This window comes from Dermacentor albipictus, chromosome 4 (assembly GCF_038994185.2).
Source record: "Dermacentor albipictus isolate Rhodes 1998 colony chromosome 4, USDA_Dalb.pri_finalv2, whole genome shotgun sequence".
Lineage (NCBI taxonomy): Eukaryota > Metazoa > Arthropoda > Arachnida > Ixodida > Ixodidae > Dermacentor > Dermacentor albipictus.
The window spans coordinates 173,365,161-173,386,494 of NC_091824.1; the positions used below are offsets into that span (position 1 = coordinate 173,365,161).

At 48.7% G+C, this 21,334-nt stretch overlaps 1 protein-coding gene across 6 annotated transcripts in view; it reads right to left on the reverse strand.

Annotated features, from left to right (window-relative positions):
* LOC135913613 (dipeptidyl peptidase 9-like) overlaps nt 1–21,334 on the reverse strand; it is a 137,684-nt gene that overhangs the window by 32,134 nt on the left and 84,216 nt on the right. For all 6 annotated transcript variants that reach the window (XM_065446146.2, XM_065446139.2, XM_065446140.2 and 3 more), the window contains one exon: nt 14,771–14,981. In XM_065446146.2, the coding sequence (XP_065302218.2) occupies nt 14,771–14,981 (211 nt within the window). The remainder of the gene's footprint in view (nt 1–14,770; nt 14,982–21,334) is intronic.

Here is a 21,334-nt window from a genome sequence, read left to right on the forward strand (position 1 = left end):
AAATTCGTATCTCCCGCCACCCAACCGGGGGAGTGGTGACATTGCATACGCCATATACCATCATTTACTGCTGTCGTTGAGTAATACGGCGGCTGACAGACTGTCTACACCACTTGACCAAAACGCAGCTACAGAGGCCGTAGATTCACCTTTCCGTTCAGGCATCCCATGAAATCACATGGAAGTTGAGTTCTCTGCTACTTGCAGCTCATGCAAGTTTCACGAGCCAGCAAAACCAGCGTAGCGCTATGTGATAATGAAACTAGTGAAACGCGAAAGCGTGGGTTGTGCTGAGTCGAGTGAAAATTAGATCTTTCGACTGCCCACGTTGTTGTCAAGGGTAATTTCAATGAGTTTTTTCCAAAAATGACATAGAATAGGAGAAGCAGCATTTTATTTCGTCTTATAACACAATACAATGCTGTTTTTTGCAACGAGTGGTTGAGTACTAGTGACAAAATTGAACTGGGGAGTGCTTTTGTCATCGGGCAAGTACTTGAATGTCCCGGGGGAGTCACTAATCATGTCCTGCATTTACCTCAATTTCTCGGTTATTAAGGCTCTGTTCGTGATAATATTGATGCTTTAGAGATTCTCGAGCACTAATCTATAACTTTAGCTTGACTTAATATTCGCCTTTTTTAGTGTCCCTTTAAGTGTATTCGCGACGTGTCACAAAGTGCGTGTACTCCTCGGCGTCACCCCACCGCCGCCAACAGTCCCCGCCGCGGCGTGCTCGGCGCGGGGAGCGCTCTTCCTAGATCCCGCCGGCACCCAGACCGGTTCCTCACGTCACAGTCGGCGCGCGGCGAGAGAGAGAGAGGGAGAGGAGGAGATAGAACGAGAGTGGGGCGACCTGCGACAAGCGGACAGAGTTGTTGGACCGGCGAGGCAAGCGGCACGTGAACTGGACGTCAGGTAGGCGTGAGGACGGCGGCCTGAGTTCCCGTAGCCAGAGCCTCCGTAGACGCGACCCCGAGTCCGTTTCGATCTTCGGCAGCGACGTGCGGTGACGGCGGACCCAGCAGCCCGGCGCCTCCCCAGCTCGGACGTCCTACTCGACACTCCGCAGATAAGCCTACGCCACGTGTTCAGCAGCTCTCAGAACTTTCCGCCGGACTGTATTTTTGTAATCGTGTTTAATCTTTCATTTATTTACTCATCGCGTGTTTATTCTTATATGTCCTGTTAGTTTAGTCTTTGCCACATTTATTGTCACTTGTATTTTTCATTTGTGTCGCGTATGTTTTGTTTATTCGCGAGTCTTAGGAGCTCCCACGTGGTGGGCTTAGTTTCGCGCAAGTGGCGTCAGGGCGTGCGTTGTGTGACCCGCACGCCTTCCTCGAGCTAGGGCCCACTACTTGTAGTTGTATGCTCTTTTTCTTTCATTATGTCTCGCGCATGATTTTAATTTATTAAACTGAATGTGTTTGTTGTACGTCGCCCTCCGTCTCATGCCTCTGGTTCACGGTCGATCAGGCGTGGACCTTATCGCCGGTCAGCAGTCGAACCCTCAATAAACGCACGCGGGGTGGGTTTGTTGTCGCCCCATCCCCTCCGGTTCGGAGAGTGCGAATTACCTCACCATCAATCTTTGACAACTGGCGTCCGCACGACAGGACTTCCTGACCACGATCTGCCGTGAACACGAGGCATAGAGGGCAGTACAAACGCGTTCTGTCAAAAAGCAAAAAAGGGCCGAAATATGGCCAAGGAAGCGGAACGATTTGTTGCGGTCGGGAAGCAGCTGGGCCTGGAAGGGACAGCACTTCAGGAATTTCTGCGCGAGGAACGGGCGGTGCATCGCGAGTGCCTTAAAGAACAGGAGCAGCAAAAACGCGAAGACGATGAGCGCGACAAGGCGCGGAGCGACCGGCGTTTCCTCGAAATAGAAAAGGAGCTCGAGCTACTGCACGCAAAGAGTGATTGCGCAAGCAACAGTGGCGGCTCCGAAAGCCTGCCCAATGCAGGCCTAGTGACAGCACAGTTCGCGGGGATCAGCCCCCAAAGACTACTGGCACCCTTTAACGACAAGTCGGACGACCTGGACGCATACCTGACGCGCTTTGAGCGAGTGGCCGAAGCCCACGGATGGGCGAGGGAACAATGGGCCACCGCCCTCAGTACGTGCCTGACGGGAGAAGCCCTTAGTGTGTTCGGTCGCATGCCAGCGTTGGAAGCGTTGGCTCACGACAAGCTTAAACGGGCCTTCCTACGTCGTTTTCGCCTCACAGAAGAGGGCTTCCGGAAGAAATTCAGGACGGAAGCGCCCCAGGATGACGAAGCGCCCTCGCAGTTTTTCACCCGGCTTGAGAAATACTGGGAGAGATGGGTCCACCTCTCAGAGGCCACGATGTCCTACGAGGGAATCAAAGACCTCCTCCTAGCCGAACAGTTTCTTGACAACTGCGAGCCCGCGCTGGCGATGTTCCTGAAGGAAAAAAAGAGCCGGGACGTCCTGGATATGCTCCAGAGGGCCGACGAATATGTGAGCGCCCGAAATACAATCAACTTCGGCAAGCGCGAAGCAAAACAAGGAGGTATGCCTTGTATTTTATCTCTTTTCATTGTACATCATGTGCTCGTACCAGTGCGGAGACATTGCGGAAGTGTGGTGCAGTGGTTTGTGCGCGAGTGTTCGCGCAACTCAAGAACGCTCATCGACGCGGTGGTGTGGGTAACCGTCAGCAGCGATCAGAGGCTCCTTTCAGTGCGCGTACACGACTTTGTATTTTGTTCTGAATGTTATTCTATAACATTCTTGTCGCCGGGGTGGTGTAACAAAGTGCGTGTACTCCTCGGTGTCACCCCACCGCCGCCAACAGTCCCCGCCGTGGCGTGCCCGGCGCGGGGAGCGCTCTCCCTAGATCCCGCCGGCACCCAGACCAGTTCCTCACGTCACAGTCGGCGTGCGGCGAGAGAGAGGGAGAGGAGGAGAGAACGAGCGTAGGGCGACCTGCGACAAGCGGACAAAGTTGTTGGACCGGCAAGGCAAGCGGCACGTGAATTGGACGTCAGGCAGGCGTGAGGACGGCGGCCTGAGTTCCCGTAGTCGGAGCCTCCGTAGACGCGACCCCGAGTCCGTTTCGATCTTCGGCAGCGACGTGCGGTGACGGCGGACCCAGCAGCCCGGCGCCTCCCCAGCTCGGACGTCCTACTCGACACTCCGCAGATAAGCCTACGCCCCGCGTTCAGCAGCTCTCAGAACTTTCCGCCGGACTGTATTTTTGTAATCGTGTTTAATCTTTCATTTATTTACTCATCGCGTGTTTATTCTCATATGTCCTGTTAGTTTAGTCTTTGCCGCATTTATTGTCACTTGTATTTTTCATTTGTGTCGCATATGTTTTGTTTATTCGCGAGTCTTAGGAGCTCCCACGTGGTGGGCTTAGTGTCGCGCGAGTGGCGTCAGGGCGTGCGTTGTGTGACCCGCACGCCTTCCGCGAGCTAGGACCCACTACTTGCAGTTGTATGCTCTTTTTCTTTCATTATGTCTCGCGCATGATTTTAATTTATTAAACTGAATGTGTGTGTTGTACGTCACCCTCCGTCTCATGCCTCTGGTTCACGGTCGATCAGGCGTGGACCTTATCACCGGTCAGCAGTCGAACCCTCAATAAACACACGCGGGGTGGGTTTGTTGTCGCCCCATCCCCTCCGGTTCGGAGAGTGCGAATTACCTCACCATCAATCTTTGACACGACGTCTCCAGTGACAATGACAAGCCGAAAGAAGACGGCTGTGGGTCACCAAACACAGATGAGATTGTGTGAAACGTTGTTTTAGTGCACATGAACAAAGTTCGTACTTTCATCGCTTGGTGCAATGACGTACCTGATGAGGTATTCTACAAAGTGGAAGGTGTAGATGCATTCCTAATCGGTCATGCGTGCTGCATGCGCCAGAAGAAAATCACCGATTGCTTCAAATAAAGCAGCTTTGAAATGAGTGAAACATTTTTATTTGAGAGTTTGCTTGTCTGCGTGTGTGTCTGCTGCCAACGTATTTTCAATCCTACGTTTAGGTTTGTCCCCTGGCTTATGACCCCAAGTCTTTGCTTACGATATTTCAAAATAATTAACAATTTTCAGCAGTCCCGCACGATTCATTATATTGAGATTTGGCTGTATGCTGAACAATGTGTGGCCAGACATTATCCAAGGCTTCTTTCTGATCCAACATCCTCTTGGAGTGAGCTCCGTTAGGATTACTGAACTGCACCACAAATGGCCCAAACGAAAAGACTGTACAGCAGCAGTACATTGGTACATCAGCTGGATGAAAATGCAACAAAAGGGTGAGAGCAGTGAATAAAGAACTGACATGGGCTATATTCATAGCTATGTTGGACTCATTCATGGTGGATTCATTCATTCACTGTTGACTTCCAGGATTGTGATGATGATAGCAACAGCACGCGTCGGGTTTAGGTTTCAGTTTTACTACCAAAGCAGCATCAACGAAAGGAGGCATTTGCTCTCATGCTTTACTTGGCACAATTTTCCACTAAAGTGCCAGTTTGGAGCCGGATTGTGCAAAGTGTGCTCTTACCACAATTTGGCACCTGTACAACTTTCATAAACATAATGCAAGCACACAAACATGCACAAGCATGCATGCATAGGTGTGTATGCCCGTGCATCCATGCATGTTCACATGCATATACAGCTGAACCTCGTTCACACATTTTGTAAAAACCAAGAGAAAAAAAACATACCAATCAGGAAAACGTACCATCCGAAGTAACTAAAGAAACTATTGTTGACATCTACGTAATGCGAAGCGTCATGCGGATCATTGCAGCATGAGACGCTGACGTGCATTGAGCTGGTGGTCCTCTGGCGGCCCAAGGTGCGTTTTGTTGTTTTCCGATTGCGTGGTGTTTTAACCCTTTCGCTGTCACGGACGTACCGGTACGTCATCGCGCTTCCCCCCCGAAAGTGTCACTGACGTACCGGTACGTTCTCTATCGTGCGTTCAAAATTTCGCGCCAGAGCGCAAAGCTGGCGCTCCTGGATTGGCCACGCAATCTGTTGACTCTTTCTACAAGTTCGTATATTCGCCCCGACCCCTGTTACTCCATGTATAGAAGAGTCACTCCCCACTTTCTCTTTGCTGAGTGGCGCGGTGGTTCCGTGTTCGCTGTATCATGCGTCGCGCGCGTGTGGTTATGGGTTCAAGGGTTGCTCTGCCATCTCCGCTGGTTTGAAGTTTTTTATTTTTCTTCTGTTGGTGTGCCTGCAACGGCGCGTCAAGTTCAGGCGCACGTGCCGTTGCCTCTCGGAAAAGAGCGACTCGTTGCTGCTTTCGCTCTCTCGCCGCACCCTCGCTTTCGACTTGCAGCAGTAAACGTAAAGCCCTTCGAACTTTGTTTAGCCTTTTTCCATCTCTCTCTGTCATCTTGATCACGCAACGTCCCATTTATCTCCGTTGTGCGCGCGGGCGACTGAAAGCGCATCCTCCCTTCGCGCAGTTACTTTCGGATGGCTCAGCGCGCGGGACCTTCGTCTGCTCATTGGAGCGGTGGCTCAATTCCGATTCAGAATACGAACCGAGCTCGGATTCGGACTCGGACAGAGTCGCATGCGAGGAACAGGGTTCCGCATCGTCAGATTCGGATGTTGAAGGGATTTTATAGTCAGGCTGATGATGATGATGATGTTTACTAACAACAGCTGCAGAACACTGAAATGTGTATATTACATTGACTATGTTATTTGTATGCCAATCATAATCAAAAATAAATTGCTATGTTCATTCCCCGTTATGCTCGTTCCCTGAAACCAAGCCGACACTGGGGGTGCATCACGGTCAGAAAGGTCTGACAGCGAAAGGGTTAAGAGGGCGACAAAAAATCAAAGTGAAACATGATGCCCACGTTGCGCTGCTTACAGCAGGGAACGGCGGCGCGTTTGGATTATCACTACCAATGGCACTACGCACCACACACTGTAATACAGATAGGTGAAGATCTCAATAGGTTCGGCGGCGATAGCTGTGAATGTGGCGGGCGACAACCCGTGCAGAGGTTTGCTGGTACCGGAATGAGAAACTGTGTGCGCCGTCGTTCTCACGTGCAATGGGCGGCTAGATACTATTTTCGATCATGCGCGCCTCATGCATTTTCTTGCGTACATGGGATCTAGCAGCCGCAAACTGTATGCCATCGCAGTTTGCAGCAGGGAACACCAGTGCGTTTCAGTTATTACCTATTAAAAGCATGCGCTGTGCTTCCTAGGGCGGCAGGATTGGTGGTGACAGCTGTAAATGCCGCGTGCAATGGCCCTGGGGAAGATTTGCTGGTACCGAAATGAAAAACTGCGCATGTACCGGCATTTTCATGCGAAATGGGCAGGCAAGTAGTATTGCAGTGAAGCTGCCACGATGGGCAGCTATAGACTGTTCTTGATCACACATGCCTCACACTTTTTCTTGTTTACATGGGATCTAGCGGCTGGAAAACGAATCATAGGATGTTTGGCGATGTACTGAACATTGGTGGCGAAAAATCGTGTTTTCTGGGAACATATGAACCAGAAAAATATGAGCGCAACTCTATTGGGCCATTTTTTGTGTTCTCAATTGTGAACGTTGGTGCCGAGAAAATGTACGTAACAGGAATGTATCAATGAGGCTCTACTGTATGTTCATGTGCAAGTGTCCATGCCTGTACATGTGCATGCACATGCGTTTCAGAGCATGTGCAAGTGTATGTGCACATACAAGCAGGTGTGCATGATGTACATGCATTTGTGGATGTGTGTGCACGCACGCATGCATCCACGTGCACGTGTGTACACCCTTTCGTGTGTGTGCATGTGTGTTTGCACGCAGATGCATCATGCATACAAATTCACATGCACAAGCACGCATTCATGTACGTGGCCACACCCACACGCATGTGTATGTAGTATACGTGTGTGTGTACATGTATGGTTGTTTATGTATGTGTACATGCATGCATGCAATGTGTCCATCCACATGTGTCCCTTCCTGTGGATAAAAGAGAAGGGAAACAGAGGGACTCTATTTTTTTAATCGCAACCATATAAAACCAAGAGGCAATGAAGCCAGGGAGAGCTTAGGAGTAATAGTGTGGTTCAAATTGAAATGTCCAAAATATTGAGGAAATGGAAAATTGAAAGTGGAAAAAAAGATAACTTGTCGCTGATGGGAGTGGAACCCACAGCCTCCATAATATGCGCATGCATGCGTAACACAGAGGTCATGAAGTCCTCGCCACTGCAAGTGCTGATCAGTCATGGGGTGGCAAGAATTGCCACTTCCGCACTGATGCTGCGCTAAATAGAAACAACGGTTGCAGATTTATTTAGTAAATAAAGGTGCCTTGGCATAGCGAGCATTTATTTATTATTTTCGTGATACCCTCAATAATTCTACATTCAATTCGTTGGCCGTCTTTTTCAGTCCCATGAAAACTGAATTAACTAAGATTTATTGTACTGGTATCGCAAAAATGAATTTTTTTCTTTTTTTCACCTACCAGAGGTGCGGAAAAAAAAACTGTATTGTACTACAGGAAAACTACACTTTGTGGTCGACAAAATTTTCTAGCACAACACTTTTGCTTGACAGTATCCCAAATGCAGTTATTTAAGCGAGATAAATTTTGATTTTGACATGGTGGTGGTGGTGAGTTCTAGCAATAGGCAGGTTTAGCCTGGCAATCAAGGCCGGCAATTGCTGCACCCGGATTTTGATGTCATATGTGGTCATGCAGCAAAATCGCATCAGCGTGCCGCCAACACTGACTCAAGAAAGAACGCTGTGCGTGTGGTGCTTCCAGTGAGGGCTGTGGCATCCTGTGTTGGCTTCTGGTTTCGGCTTTGGGTCGTTTACGTCAGGGCGCCACTCAGCGCCAAACGCTGTAAGTTGCCTCCTGTTTCCCTCCCCAGTAATAAAAATTCATTCTTTGTCTGGTCCCCGATTGAAGCAGTCCGGCTCTTTCTTGCGGCGCTGCGCGCCCCGGCCGTTTAGGCCTCATGCTGTAAATCTTCCGTCTGGCCACCCCGTCGAAGCTACAACAAACTGGCGACGAGGTAAACCATTAATTACTCTGCTGCCTACGTGCCCTTGCCGTACTACTTCTGCTCCTCCTCCTGCTTCTGGCATGCAAGACGCCGCAACTACGTCTCCTCCATCAACCGCAACTCCTCTGCCTTTGTTCTCGGTGCCCAGCATGGCATTCGCACTCCCCATGCCGCCTTTCCTGGCGCTAGCCGGTACTCCTGCGGTACAATGGCTCACATGGAAACTGTACTTTTGCACGTTTCTCGAGGCAACCGGAGGTGAGGCACTACAAGACGAGAGGAAGAAAGCCATTTTACTGAGTAACTTAGGCTTCGAGGGGCAGCGTCTCTACTACAACCTCGCGTCGCAGACGGACCAGACGGGTACTACGTTCGAAGACATTCTCCGTATCTTCGACCAACACTATGAAGAATGCACCAATCCCCTGGGGCACCGCATTATCTTCTGGGACAGGAAGCAACTACCTGGAGAAACCTTTCAGGACTTCGTCACTGCACTACAAAGGCTAGCGCCTGCTTGTGCATTCAGCGCTTGGCATGACGAGTCCCTTCGCGACAAAAATCCTCCAAGGCATCGCATCAACAAGAATACGAGAAAGGTTACTCTACGAAGGAGCGTCCCTCATGCTCAAGAAGGCCCAGGAAATCGGACGAACCGTACAGCAAGTTCACAAAGAGCTTGAAGTCTTTAACAGCTCGTCTGTTCAGCGCGTCTCGACGCAACGCCAAGATGGCGTCGACAGCCATCACCTTCCTCGCCCAGGCACACAAAATGGCGGTTCCTGCCACCCTTCTCCCTCGACCTGGCGGCTTCAAGATGGCGCTGGAGGCCGGCCAACATGGCGCGCAGCCCGAACTCCGCGAAGCCAGTCGAGACATCGCGGGCCATTGCTATCGATGTGATTCACCTCACCACATCGCATCTGATCCAGGCTGTCCAGCCAAGCACGTTTCCTGCAGTGCGTGCGGAAAAGTAGGACATTTCGCTTCAGTTTGCCTTTCAGGGAACCAAAAGCATTGACAGTCCCCTGCTCGTACGCAGCTTGTTTTCACTGCATGCCAACAAGTGTCAGGAGTTCCAGCTGACCCAAACATTCAGTTTCCGTCTCTTCTGCATAACACTCCCTCAGTGTTCACCCAGCCGTACTCAGGACAATCGGGACTTGTAAAGGACTTCATCCACGACGTTCATCTTCGAGCTTCAATGCAACCAGTCTCGGCAAAACTGCGTCCTCAACCTCGGATTCTCCATGAGCAAGTCTGCGCTGCAAACGGTATTTTGCCCCTGGGAAACAAAGTTCAGTCAGTTGTTGAGGCACCGCAGCCAACTGACAAGAAATCGCTGCATTCATTTCTCGGTGTCACGCGATACTACGCTAACTGATCCCGCAGTACGCTGAATTGGTAGAGCCACTTAGGAAACTGCTAAAGCAAGGGCAAGTTTGTCTGGGATCAGGATACCGAGTATAGCTTCCAGACTATTATGGAAGTGATTGCATATGAATTCGGCTCTTACGCCAAAAGTGTTATGACGTACGTGGACTGTCGTTGCGCATCAAAATGCCCTCGATTTCGTCCAGGAGATCTTGTCCGAGTACGTAACTTGATAACGTCCGATCCTAAATACTCGGGACCATTTAAGATTTACCGTAGGGTACGTCGCAATACTTTCACGCTGGAAAATGGCAAACGATGGAATGCATCCAAACTTGTGAAATGCCCTGCACTACAGGATTTTCTTGGAAAATTCACTGAAAGGAGTCACTCCAGTGACTACCCTTTTCTTGATGATTGTCTCCCACCTTTTCTTCCACTTACTACTGGTATAGGGGATACATTACGTTTCTTGTAGCGTAATCGTGCAGTCCGCACATCATTACTACTGTGCTGACTGCCATACGAACTGGCCTTTCATGCCAAAAAGTTTTTTTCAACATTTTCAACACTTAGGTCGTTAGCATTCTTACGGGAGGGGGACTATCACAACTTGGAGTGTAAAGTGCTTTTACGCACAATGTTCCATTCACAACAGCCACAGAGCCGCCTCGAGTCAGGCTCAGGGCGAATGAGCCACCCATCAGTGCTGTCCCAGGGGGCACACAGATGTTTGCACTGTCTACTTTTGTACTCTGAATTTTTTTCATGTGTGATCTGTGTGTGCAAGGCTGCATCTCATCGTCTTCCCAAGATGGGTACTGAAACTCTGCAGAACTGGAGTGCAATCGTGTTCATTTTCAGTTTTCATGTGCGTTTTTCTTAAAATGGGGAAGCCAAAGTTGTCATTTTCTATTGTGCAAAGATTTCATCACTAAACACGTGTGTTACAGTGCTAACATGTGTTTTTCTGTGATTCATGAGTTACTTTTGTTGCGAGGAGAGCGAGTAGCGCATTTTCCTTTCAAGGGAGACGTGATGTGGTATCCTGTGTTGGCTTCTGGTTTCGGTTTAGGGTCGTTTACGTCAGGGCGCCACTCAGCGCCAAATGCTGTAAGTTGCCTCCTGTTTCCCTTCCCAGAAATAAAAATTCATTCTTTGTCTCTGGTCCCCAATTGAAGCAGTCCGGCTCTTTCTTGCGGCACGGCGCGCCCCAGCCGTTTAGGCCTCATGCCGTAAATCCTTCGTCCGGCCGCCCCTTCGGAGCTACAACAAGGACGAACACTCCAAGAAACTCGTGTGGATGAATCCATTCAGGTGCATAAATTGAAACCGCCAGCTCTGCAATACCAACTGTTTTACAGACTGGCTTACTATGTTATTCAACTCAAATGCTAAGTCCGAGTTTATTCCGTGCAAAAATATGCGTATATAAAGGCACTGCTTTGTGCTACAGTCGACAACCGGTAATTCGGACTCCACAGGGAACTTAAGTAAATCCGAACTATCGAATGACCGAAAAAACTATGTATCCACGAAAATATAATTTTATTTATGTTTTAAGATCCCTGTGCAAGAAATAAGTGGTAGATTCATTGATGCACGCACTTCCGCTTATGTGCAACCAAGTAAGCCAGTTTTTCCGCCAATTTTGTGCTCTTGCTGTATGCCCATGCAAGGACTTCAAAGGTTCGAGTCAGGTCCATATGTGAAGGCTCCAAAGCACACAACACTTCATCATCATCCGAGTTAGAGTGCTGTTTGGTGGTGGGAGAACTTGCTCAATTATTTAATCATCATTCAGTTCAGCACATAACAACACCATGCTGTCACCGTCTGCAAAGTCTTCAACTGTGATCATCATCATCATCATCAGCCTGGTTGCGCCCACTGCAGGGCAAAGGCCTCTCCCATGCTTCTCCAACAACCCCGGTCATGTACTAATTGTGGCCATGCCGTGCCTGCAAACTTCTTAATCTCATCCACCCACCTAACTTTCTGCTGCCCCTGCTACGCTTCCCTTCCCTTGGGATTCAGTCCGTAACCCTTAATGACCATCGGTTATCTTCCCTCCTCATTACATGTCCTGCCCATGCCCATTTCTTTTTCTTGATTTCAACTAAGATGTCATTAACTCGCGTTTGTTCCCTCACCCAATCAGCTCTTTTCTTATCCCTTAACGTTACACCTATCATTCTTCTTTCCATAGCTCGTTGTGTCGTCCTCAATTTGAGTAGAACCCTTTTCGTAAGCCTCCAGGTTTCTGCCCCGTAGGTGAGTACTGGTAAGACACAGCTGTTATATACTTTTCTCTTGAGGGATAATGGCAACCTGCTGTTCATGATTTGGGAATGCCTGCCAAACGCACCCCAGCCCATTCTTATTCTTCTGATTATTTCCGTCTCATGATACGGATCCGCCGTCACTACCTGCCCTAAGTAGATGTATTCCCTTACGACTTCCAGTGCCTCGCTGCCTATTGTAAATTGCTGTTCTCTCCCGAGACTGTTAAGCATTACTTTAGTTTTCTGCAGATTAATTTTCAGACCCACCCTTCTGCTTTGCCTCTCCAGGTCAGTGAGCATGCATTGCAATTGGTCCCCTGAGTTACTAAGCAAGGCAATATCATCAGCGAATCGCAAGTTACTAAGGTATTCTCCATTAACTTTTATCCCCAATTCTTCCCAATCCAGGTCTCTGAATACCTCCTGTAAACACGCTGTGAATAGCATTGGAGATATCGTATCTCCCTGCCTGACGCCTTTCTTTGTTTGGGATTTTGTTGCTTGCTTTATGGAGGACTACGGTGGCTGTGGAGTCGCTATAGATATCTTCCAGTATTTTTACATAGGGCTCATCTACACCCTGATTCCGTAATGCCTCCATGACTGCTGAGGTTTCGACTAAATCAAACGCTTTCTCGTAATCAATGAAAGCTATATATAAGGGTTGGTTATATTCTGCACATTTCTCTATCACTTGATTGATAGTGTGAATATGGTCTATTGTTGAGTAGCCTTTACGGAATCCTGCCTGGTCCTTTGGTTGACAGAAGTCTAAGGTGTTCCTGATTCTATTTGCGATTACCTTAGTAAATAGTTTGTACGCAACGGAAAGTAAGCTGATCGGCCTATAATTTTTCAAGTCTTTGGCGTCCCCTTTCTTATGGATTAGGAGTGGCGGCAAAATTGGCACACCGCAGCCTAGCAGGTCATCAGTGACGTCCACATTTGAGCTTGTTGGGGTAGGCGGCAGTTGAGGCTCTTCATTTGCAAGCCAGGCTTAATCGGACTGCGAAGTCACCTGCGTTCATGCTATTTGACGCATCTTGTCTATGATTTCACGAGAAGGACTTCTGGGAGCCAGCAGAGTGTTGTCTGGAACGCAAACTAAACAAACAAGCACAGAATGACGACAGCAGGCCATGCGCGGGGTTGCCGGAATAGCCGGAAGAGGATGTGATGATCGCGATGTTGATGCAACCTATAATGCTGGCAAAGCTTCCAAGATAGGCATTTGCCGTTAAATATTCGAGGCATAGGGCTCCAACCAAGGCACGGCCTCAGAGATTACCATCTAGTGTGTAATCTCTGAGGCCACACTTGATGCCTCGCCTCTCTGAGGCTATACTTAATGACTCGTCGAGGTTGCCAGAGGGAGTAATGGCGGCAGAGTCGGCGTATGCTACAGCCAGGGACGGAGTCCGGATAATCGAATGTAGAGTTGGCAGCCGTTCGAAATATCAGTCGTCATTACAGATTAAGTCTATGGAGCCATTGGCTGCACCGTAAAGCTGTCCAAATTACCAAGCATGTCTGGATTATTGGTGTCCGATTTATTGGTCGGTAACTGTATACGGCTGTTTCAGTGTTCTTTAAACGAATGTACAAAACTCACCCAAGGCAGCAAATGCTAGTCTAAGAGTAAGTTTGGATGTTCTTATCTTGCGTATATGTACCGTATTTACTCGCATAATGATCGCACTCGCGTAATGATCGCACCCCTGAATTTTGTCGTCAAAATTCGATTTTTTTTATTTCCCGTATAATGATCGCACCCTGAACTTGCCGCAGCGATATGTCGTGTGCCAAGTCTAGCTAATAATGATCGCGCTTACCATCTGTCGAATGCTACGCGAACGACTCGTCTGCACGCACCAAACATGCTTAAGTAGATGCCTCATTTCATTACTTTCACTTTCCACACAACCAAACTTGCCTTTATTATGGGTAGGCTTTATAATGGTTGTAGTCAACAAAAACAAAAAAGGCGCCTTTCGATTCTTTTCATCTGCACTCGTGAGCACGCAACAAATCGCGCGTGGCAATGATAGTAGCCACGTTTACACTGATACGTTAAAAGTGTACCCTGTTCATACGCCAACGCTTGTAACACAGCTAAGATATTAGAGACCTTTAGCGTGTCCGGTAATCGGGAAAGCGCGGGCGGGTTTCCGGTTTAGCGGGGGCGTCAAGCTGAGCGACCAGATCGGTGGCGCCAGCTGGTGGCGCAAAGCTCAACCACACAAACATAGAGCTAATTACTATGTTCTGCTTAGCTGCTGGCGTAAATTTTCGACAGTGGCGTAATCGTGTTCACAATTACGCCGCTGCCAAAAATTTGCACGAGTGGCGAAGCAGGATATGGTGAGCTACTGCAGTTTTAGCTCTGCGTTTGTCTGGTTGAGCTCTACAACACCAGGCGGCTTCACCGCTCACGTTTATGCCCCGACCATCCGGTAATCCGCCCAAACCGCTCCCGTTTACCGGAATAGCGTACAAGCTAAACGTCTCTATTCGCCCACCCTTAGCGGAAACGTGCCGTGTTAGGATAGTAGTGAAAACAGGTGCCGCAGTTTCCGCAGCACGCCGGCCATGGGTTTCTGTCACTGGCACCTAAGCGCGCCCATCTGTTTCTGTCCCATCAAAGTGGACATGGCTACGTTATTGCCGCAAACTTGCCGATATTAACGATATTATTCATCACTGACACGGAAGAAACTGTTTCAATACACGTCATGTACTCACGAGAAGAAAAAAAAAGATTGCGTTCGGCGCGATCGGCTTGCTCCGCCGGCCGCCATTTTCGTTTTGGTGTCCCGCACCCGCATCCCGCAGCAAACGCGGGACGAAAAAAAAAATTTTTCCCGCGGGAAATTTAACCCGCGTAATGATCGCACCCCTGAATTCGCGTCAATTTTTTCTGACAAAAAAGTGCGATCATTATGCGAGTAAATACGGTATTTCTAACCACGATCCAAATCATTTTTCTTCAGGCAGAAAATTCTGGCTATAAGAGATTAAGAAATGGAGACAAAATTTGATGTGTTTTGTAACCCATCTTACCGCATGCCCTTGAAGGAGTTTGTAACCAGCTGGACCTCTGGGCCCCCGTAGATGGTGAGCACTGTGGGATAACGACGCTGTGGCTCCAAGTGTGCCGGCTTGAAGACCAGGCCAAACACCACATGGCCCGATGAGATTGTATGGCTGAAGAGCTCTGGCTCCTGGTAGCCCCCAACACTGGCACCATCCAGCAGAGGCATCACAACAGGTCCTGTCATATTGAAAGTCATGTACAGTAGAGCTTCGTTCATACATCGTGGAAAAAAATTCGAGAAATAACCCACTAACAAAGAAAACGTACGATCCGAAGTCACTAAAAAATTCAAGGAAGTTAACTGCAGTCGACATTTATGCAATGCGAAGCGTTGCACAAATTGTTACAGCATGAGATGTCAAGGGATGTCGGGATGGTGGGGCTTGATCCACCCGAGAGGCACGTCATCATTATTGCAGCTTCTGCAAGGTTACGTTGCACTTCTCAAGTTCAGTCTGAACCAGCAGCTTCTTCAAGCAGTAGGCATTTTGCCAGGAGGTTTGTGAGATGGTGGGACCCGAGCAGCCTGAGACATGCTTAGTCGTTTTCTTTTTGGGTAGTGTTTTAAAACAGTGACAGGAAATCTAAACGAAATGAAGCTGGTAAGCAATGTCAGAATATGATGCCGCCAGAGCAAAACATGACGCTCACTTCGTGTCACCTGCAACAGAGAACAGCGGTGGATTTGGGCTATCATTTATTAAAAGCACACAGTATGGTTAATACAGTAAATGTATTGCGATGCACAGTAAAGGTATTGCAGCACGCTTTCAATGGCACTATGCCAAATGGACTGTGAAAGAGATAGGTGAGCATGCTTATCTAATACTGTTGGTGGCGACAGCTATGAATTAGACCTGCAACGACCCAACAGGGGATTTGCTGGTACTGGAAGAGGAAACTGAGTGCATGCTGGTCTTTTCATATGACACGGGCAAGCGAGTACTGCAGAGAAAAAGCTGTGGCAGGCGCCTACTGTTGTGGTCCGGTTCTGGGGTTCATGAATTGAATGTTTCATGTTTAATGGCGCAAGGGCCAGGTATGGCCAAAGAGCGCCATGATAGTATTCATGAACTCGCAGTGGACTGATGGGTTTTGTGAAGTTAATGTGATGTGGCTGCAAAGGGACCTAGAAGAGTTGATGTAAATTGCATAAAATGAGTATAATAAAATTATGTCAATGACTAATGACGTGTACTATGAAAATTAAAATGCACTGCGAAAGAATGGTGGAATATACAAAATATGTGACATGCTAAAATTGACTAGAGCACTACTGCCTCTCCAGAGCCCTTGAAACACAAGGGCATAGAGGCATGCGCTATACAAAGAAAACTATCATAGCAGCATCCCCTGGAAAGACGATACGCTACGAATTTAATGGTCTTGTGACATGTAGACAACATCATTCAAGAAAGGGAGGACTGCTTTGGTCTTAAAAAGCGGTTCTTCAAGAAACATAGCCGGATGCAGAGGGACGCGATGGTGGTATGCAAAAGGAAAATGTTTCCTCCTGTCTCTTTTGGCTTCCGGGCACTTCAGGGAGACGTACAGAACGGTCAGCTTGTCACCATATGTACGACAGGTTGGGGCACGTTACCGGTCAAGAGAAAGTTATGAGTGCCAAATGTGAGTCCTATTCTCAGTCTAGTGAATAGGACATCTGTTCTTCATGTTTTCGTAGTTGGGTGCCAGAAACCTAACTTCGGCCTAATAACGCAAAACTTATTTCTCGTTTCAGCGTCCACAAGCATTGCCAGTGGCTTCACAGTTTCTTTCTTAAGAAAGGCTTCATGTCTGTGGCAGGGACAGCAGCAGAACAATTACCCTGCGATGCTATTGATTCGGCAATCTTGTCAGCAAGCACATTACCCTCGATTCCTCTATGGCCAGGAAGCCAGCGTATTACTGCGTCTATGTGATAAATTGACGTTGCATAAGAGTAAGTAAAGTTCATTGAAGACAGGATTTATATGCTGTTGAAAAAAAGGAGTGCTTTTACAAGACTCAACGAATCTGTGAACATGATTGCTCTGTCAAGTTTTAGTTTCTTTATATGTTTTACCGCAGACAGTACTGCATAGGCTCCTGCAGTGAAGATACTTGTTAGGAGGTTCAACATGCCAGATTCAGAAGAAGAGTGACCAACAGCAGCGTACGATATGCCAGCATGTGATTTTGACGCTTCTGTGTAGAATTTGGAGCAGGAGTACTTCGAGTGAAGCTCATGTAAATGCATAGCAATTTCAAGCTCAGGAGCGTGCATTGTGACCTCCCAGGGCGGAAATAGCTTCTGAACTAAAACTTACAGCGCAAACACCTAAGACGGACCGCAAAAGGAAGATTCGACACACAGTGGTGCTGACTAACAACTTATTTATTTCTTCATCGTCAATGCATATTGTTACGGAAGGATGACTGAAGAGAGGAAGAAGAAGATCGCGAGATGCTGGCTGCTGCGGGTTGATGATGGTCAGCCATCTTAACTACTCAGACTCATTTTGTATCTATACTTTAAATATAATCTTCTATACTCCCAACATCCCCGTAACATATTGGTGGAGGTGCGGGGTACCACGGCTGGAAACTGAACTCCACAGCGGACATCGCATCACCGTCCGCACCATGAATGACGGTGAGCATTCGGGATCAACATCATTGCCGCCTCCTACCTCACCATCGCATACTACGTTGCTGTCCCCTCCAGTTGTCGTTGTGCAACCCAAGGATCCTGGAACCTTCTGCGGGACCGATGGCACCAACGTTGAAGAGTGGGTGGCCATGTACGAACGCGTGAGTGGAATCAAAAGATGGGACCCTACGCTTATGCTAGCTAACCAGATGTTCTACCTAAGAGGCACGGCAAAGGTGTGGTACAAAAACAATGAAGAGGAGCTAACCAGCTGGGACCAAAGCAAAGAGAAATTGACAGAGTTGTTTGGCAAACCAGCTGGCTGTAAAATTGCCACAAAGCAGGAACTGGCCTCCTGTGCCCAATCCCCCAGGGAGTCCTATGTCTCGTACATCCAGGACGTGCTGGCACTTTGTCGCAAGGCCGATCACGACATGACAGAAGCTGAGAAGGGCGGGCACATGCTTAAGGGTATTGTTGACGACGCATTTAATCTGATCATGTACAAAAGCTGCTCTACAGTTGATGCAATCATTAAAGAGTGCCGACAATTCGAGCAGGCCAAAAGCCGACGTGTCTCGCAACAATTCGCCAGACTTCCCAATACTGCCGCAACGTCGATGCGGGAACATCAACCCGCACAGCAGCATGCATCGCCATCAGAGGACGTGGTGCGAATCGTTAGATGTGAACTGGATGCGATGGCGTTCGCAGCTTTCTGTTCACGTAGCCCTGATGCTACCACATTTTCAGTTCCTCTCGTACAAGCTATCGTTCGCCAGGGACTTGAAAACATTGGATTACATTCTGTCTATGCTGTCGCCGATCCCAGAGCTAACAAACACCTTTCTACTATTTGCGCTCCATCCCGACGCTTCGTTCCGCGTTATCGCAACCCGACTGTGTGGAGAACTGCGGACGACCAGCCGATATGTTTCACCTGTCACCGCATTGGTCATGTCACCCGATACTGTCGCAACTCGTGGCCCTCAACAACTCGCACGCCGACCAACCTGAGCCGTTTTGATGGAAATGCCCGCAGTGTTTTGCCCACCGCCAAGTCTAACAGTGCCGACAACTCTGCTAGGAAGACGTGGTACAGTCACTCGCCATCAGCACATGGATACCAGTCTTGTTCACCGCAAACACGTCGTCCATCTTCCCATTCACTGCAGCCACGTCACCTTTCATCCCCTGTGGCGTTTGGCCGCACCCTTTCGGAAGACTAAGAAATGCAGCCCTCGGAGGCGGTGCTGCATTGCCTACTACCGCAGCAAATCCTCTGTCTGTGCCCACAAGGAGAAGTGTAATAGACATCAAAATAGATGGCGTACCTGTCCAAGCACTTGTCGACACTGGAGCTCACGTATCTGTGATGACTGATAGCCTACGTAGACGCTTAAAGGGACATGAAAGGTTAATATTAAGTCAATGTGGACTGTTAAAATACCATCCCAGAAACCTCGACACGCTTGTTTCGTGCCAAGGAAAAACATATTTTTGGAGAAAATGCGTTCTGAAGCGTCCGCATACCTCCAGCGCAGTTCAAATCGCCCACCCTCCGATCGAGGAGTGGTGAAGTCATGGTCTCATAGTGACGTTGCGCCATCAGTGAGTAAAACGGCGCCCACAGACGGTGCTATGGCTTTTCTGCGCAAAACGCAAACGCGCGGCCAGAAACAGAGCCAAGACAGAGCTGACAGCAGTGCGAAAGCGGAACTATGGTGGCTAGAGGAAGGGAAAGCGCGCGACGATAAGCTGGTTTTTTATTTTTGGGACGCCAACTTTGACGCTCATTGCAATGAACAACCCTGACGACACATTGGCTCGCTATGCTGGGCTCGACTTCAGCGATTTAAGCAATGATGAACGTGACCTGCTGCTGAGGGCTCATGCTGCCGGCATCATTGCGTGCTACTACGACGGCAACTGCATTTCATGGCTGTACATATTCGCACATTTGTAGCTTTTCCTTCGTGAAAACCAAATGCCGCACTCACCACCCCGTCTTCAACCTGCAGTTGTTCTTGTGCTTCGAGAAATGCAGGCAAGACCGATGGAACAGCGCTATGGGAAAGCATTGCTTTGAAAAGCACTCCACACGACTTCAGTAAGTCGGCGTTGAACGTGTAATCCTCTGGACGAAAGTGCAACGAGCACACTATGCGATTTTTCGGCTCTTTGCCAACGCGCTGTGGCAGAGGTACAGCACTTAACCACTTCGAACGGAGAGGTTCACTTGTTGGCACACAGTGGTAAGTAACGTTGGATTCACCGCTGCAACTGCCCTTGGCCAAGTTCTGCGGACCGTTTGCGCATCTTGTGACATCACATGGCCGTGGCATTCTCGCTACTTGTTCCAAATGCAAGTTTCGCAAGCCAGTAGAACCAGCGCAGCTCGACACGATAACGAAACAACTGAAACTCCGAAGCGGGCGCAGCGCACAGTCGAGCGAAAACGAAACCTTTCGACCACCCATACTACTGATGGGTAACGTCAAAAATGTTATTTTTTTCTTAGAATCAAACAGAAGTTGAGAAGTAGCATTTTCTTCGTCTTATAACCTAATTAAATTATCTTTTTAATATGAGTAGTTGAGTACTACCGACATAAATTATGATGAGGAGTGCCTTCGTCATGGAGCTAGTACGGGAATGTCGCTGGCGGGTCTCAAACCATGTCATGCATTTACCTCAATTTGTCGGTTACTAAAGCTCTGTTCGCGATTACATTGACGCCTTAAACGTTCTAGAGCATTGCTTTATCACTTTAACTTGACTTCATATAGTAACCTTTAGTGTCCTTTTATAGAAGGTCCTCACCCCAGCAGCTGCGCAAGTGCTTCGTGTGGCCGACGGCGGAGTGGTGGTTGTTCTTCGAATGTGTACTGCGCGTTTAATTATAGCCGGCCACCCTACTTCTGTTCTCTTTGCTTGTGATCAACAACTGCCCTCACGACATTATCTTTGGATTGGGCTTTTTATCTACTCATTCTGCTCTCAACGACTGCGCAACCAGCGTTCTTCAGTTGGAACTGCATCAACTCACTGATGCTCCGAGCACTGCCCCACCGCACTTGTGCTCGCTTCACGAAGTGCGTCTGTCACCCGAGGCAGTTACTTACGTCACTTTGACCACCCAGCCACAGGTTCCTGACGGTGAATATGTCTTCACCCCACCATCGACGTGCTTTTGAATTGGAACGTTGCTGTTCCGCATAAGTTGGTCACGGTTACTAACAATGACGTCGTTCTACCGCTTCTGAATTTCAGCCCGTGCCCTCAAGTCATTCCAGCCGGCATGTTCTTGGCCAGCGTTTCTAGTGGTTCCGAATTTGACAATGAGATTCTGGATGCCGAGAGTGGCTTATTAGCGCCAATTGCAGCTCACAGCTCTGGTTCCTTAACAGATGACTGCACCTGACCTCACCTCTGCACAGGCCATGGACATAAGTCACCTGCTTGAATCGTACAGTGACATCTTTGATTTCGGGGACAGGCCTTTAGGCCAAACATCTGTCGTTCACCACCAAATAAACACTGGAGACACAAATCCTATTCGTCGGCGTCCCTATCGCGTGCTGGGACACCTTGGAATTTTGCGTACATACGACCACGTACGACACCGGTTCTTCTGGCTGGGTCTCTACCGCTCTTTGTGTCGTTATGTCGCAACTTGCGAATTGTGTCAGTGCCGGAAGAAACCTCCCCTGCCACCTGTCGGACGACTCCATCCAATTGAAGTTCCCTCTGAACCGTTCTTTCGTGTAGGCCTTGACCTGCTTGGCCCTTTTCCGACGACAACTAGAGAGAATAAGTGGATCGCTGTCGCTACTGATTACGCAACACGCTACGCGATAACAAAGGCGTTGCCGACTAGTTGCGCAACAGACGTCGC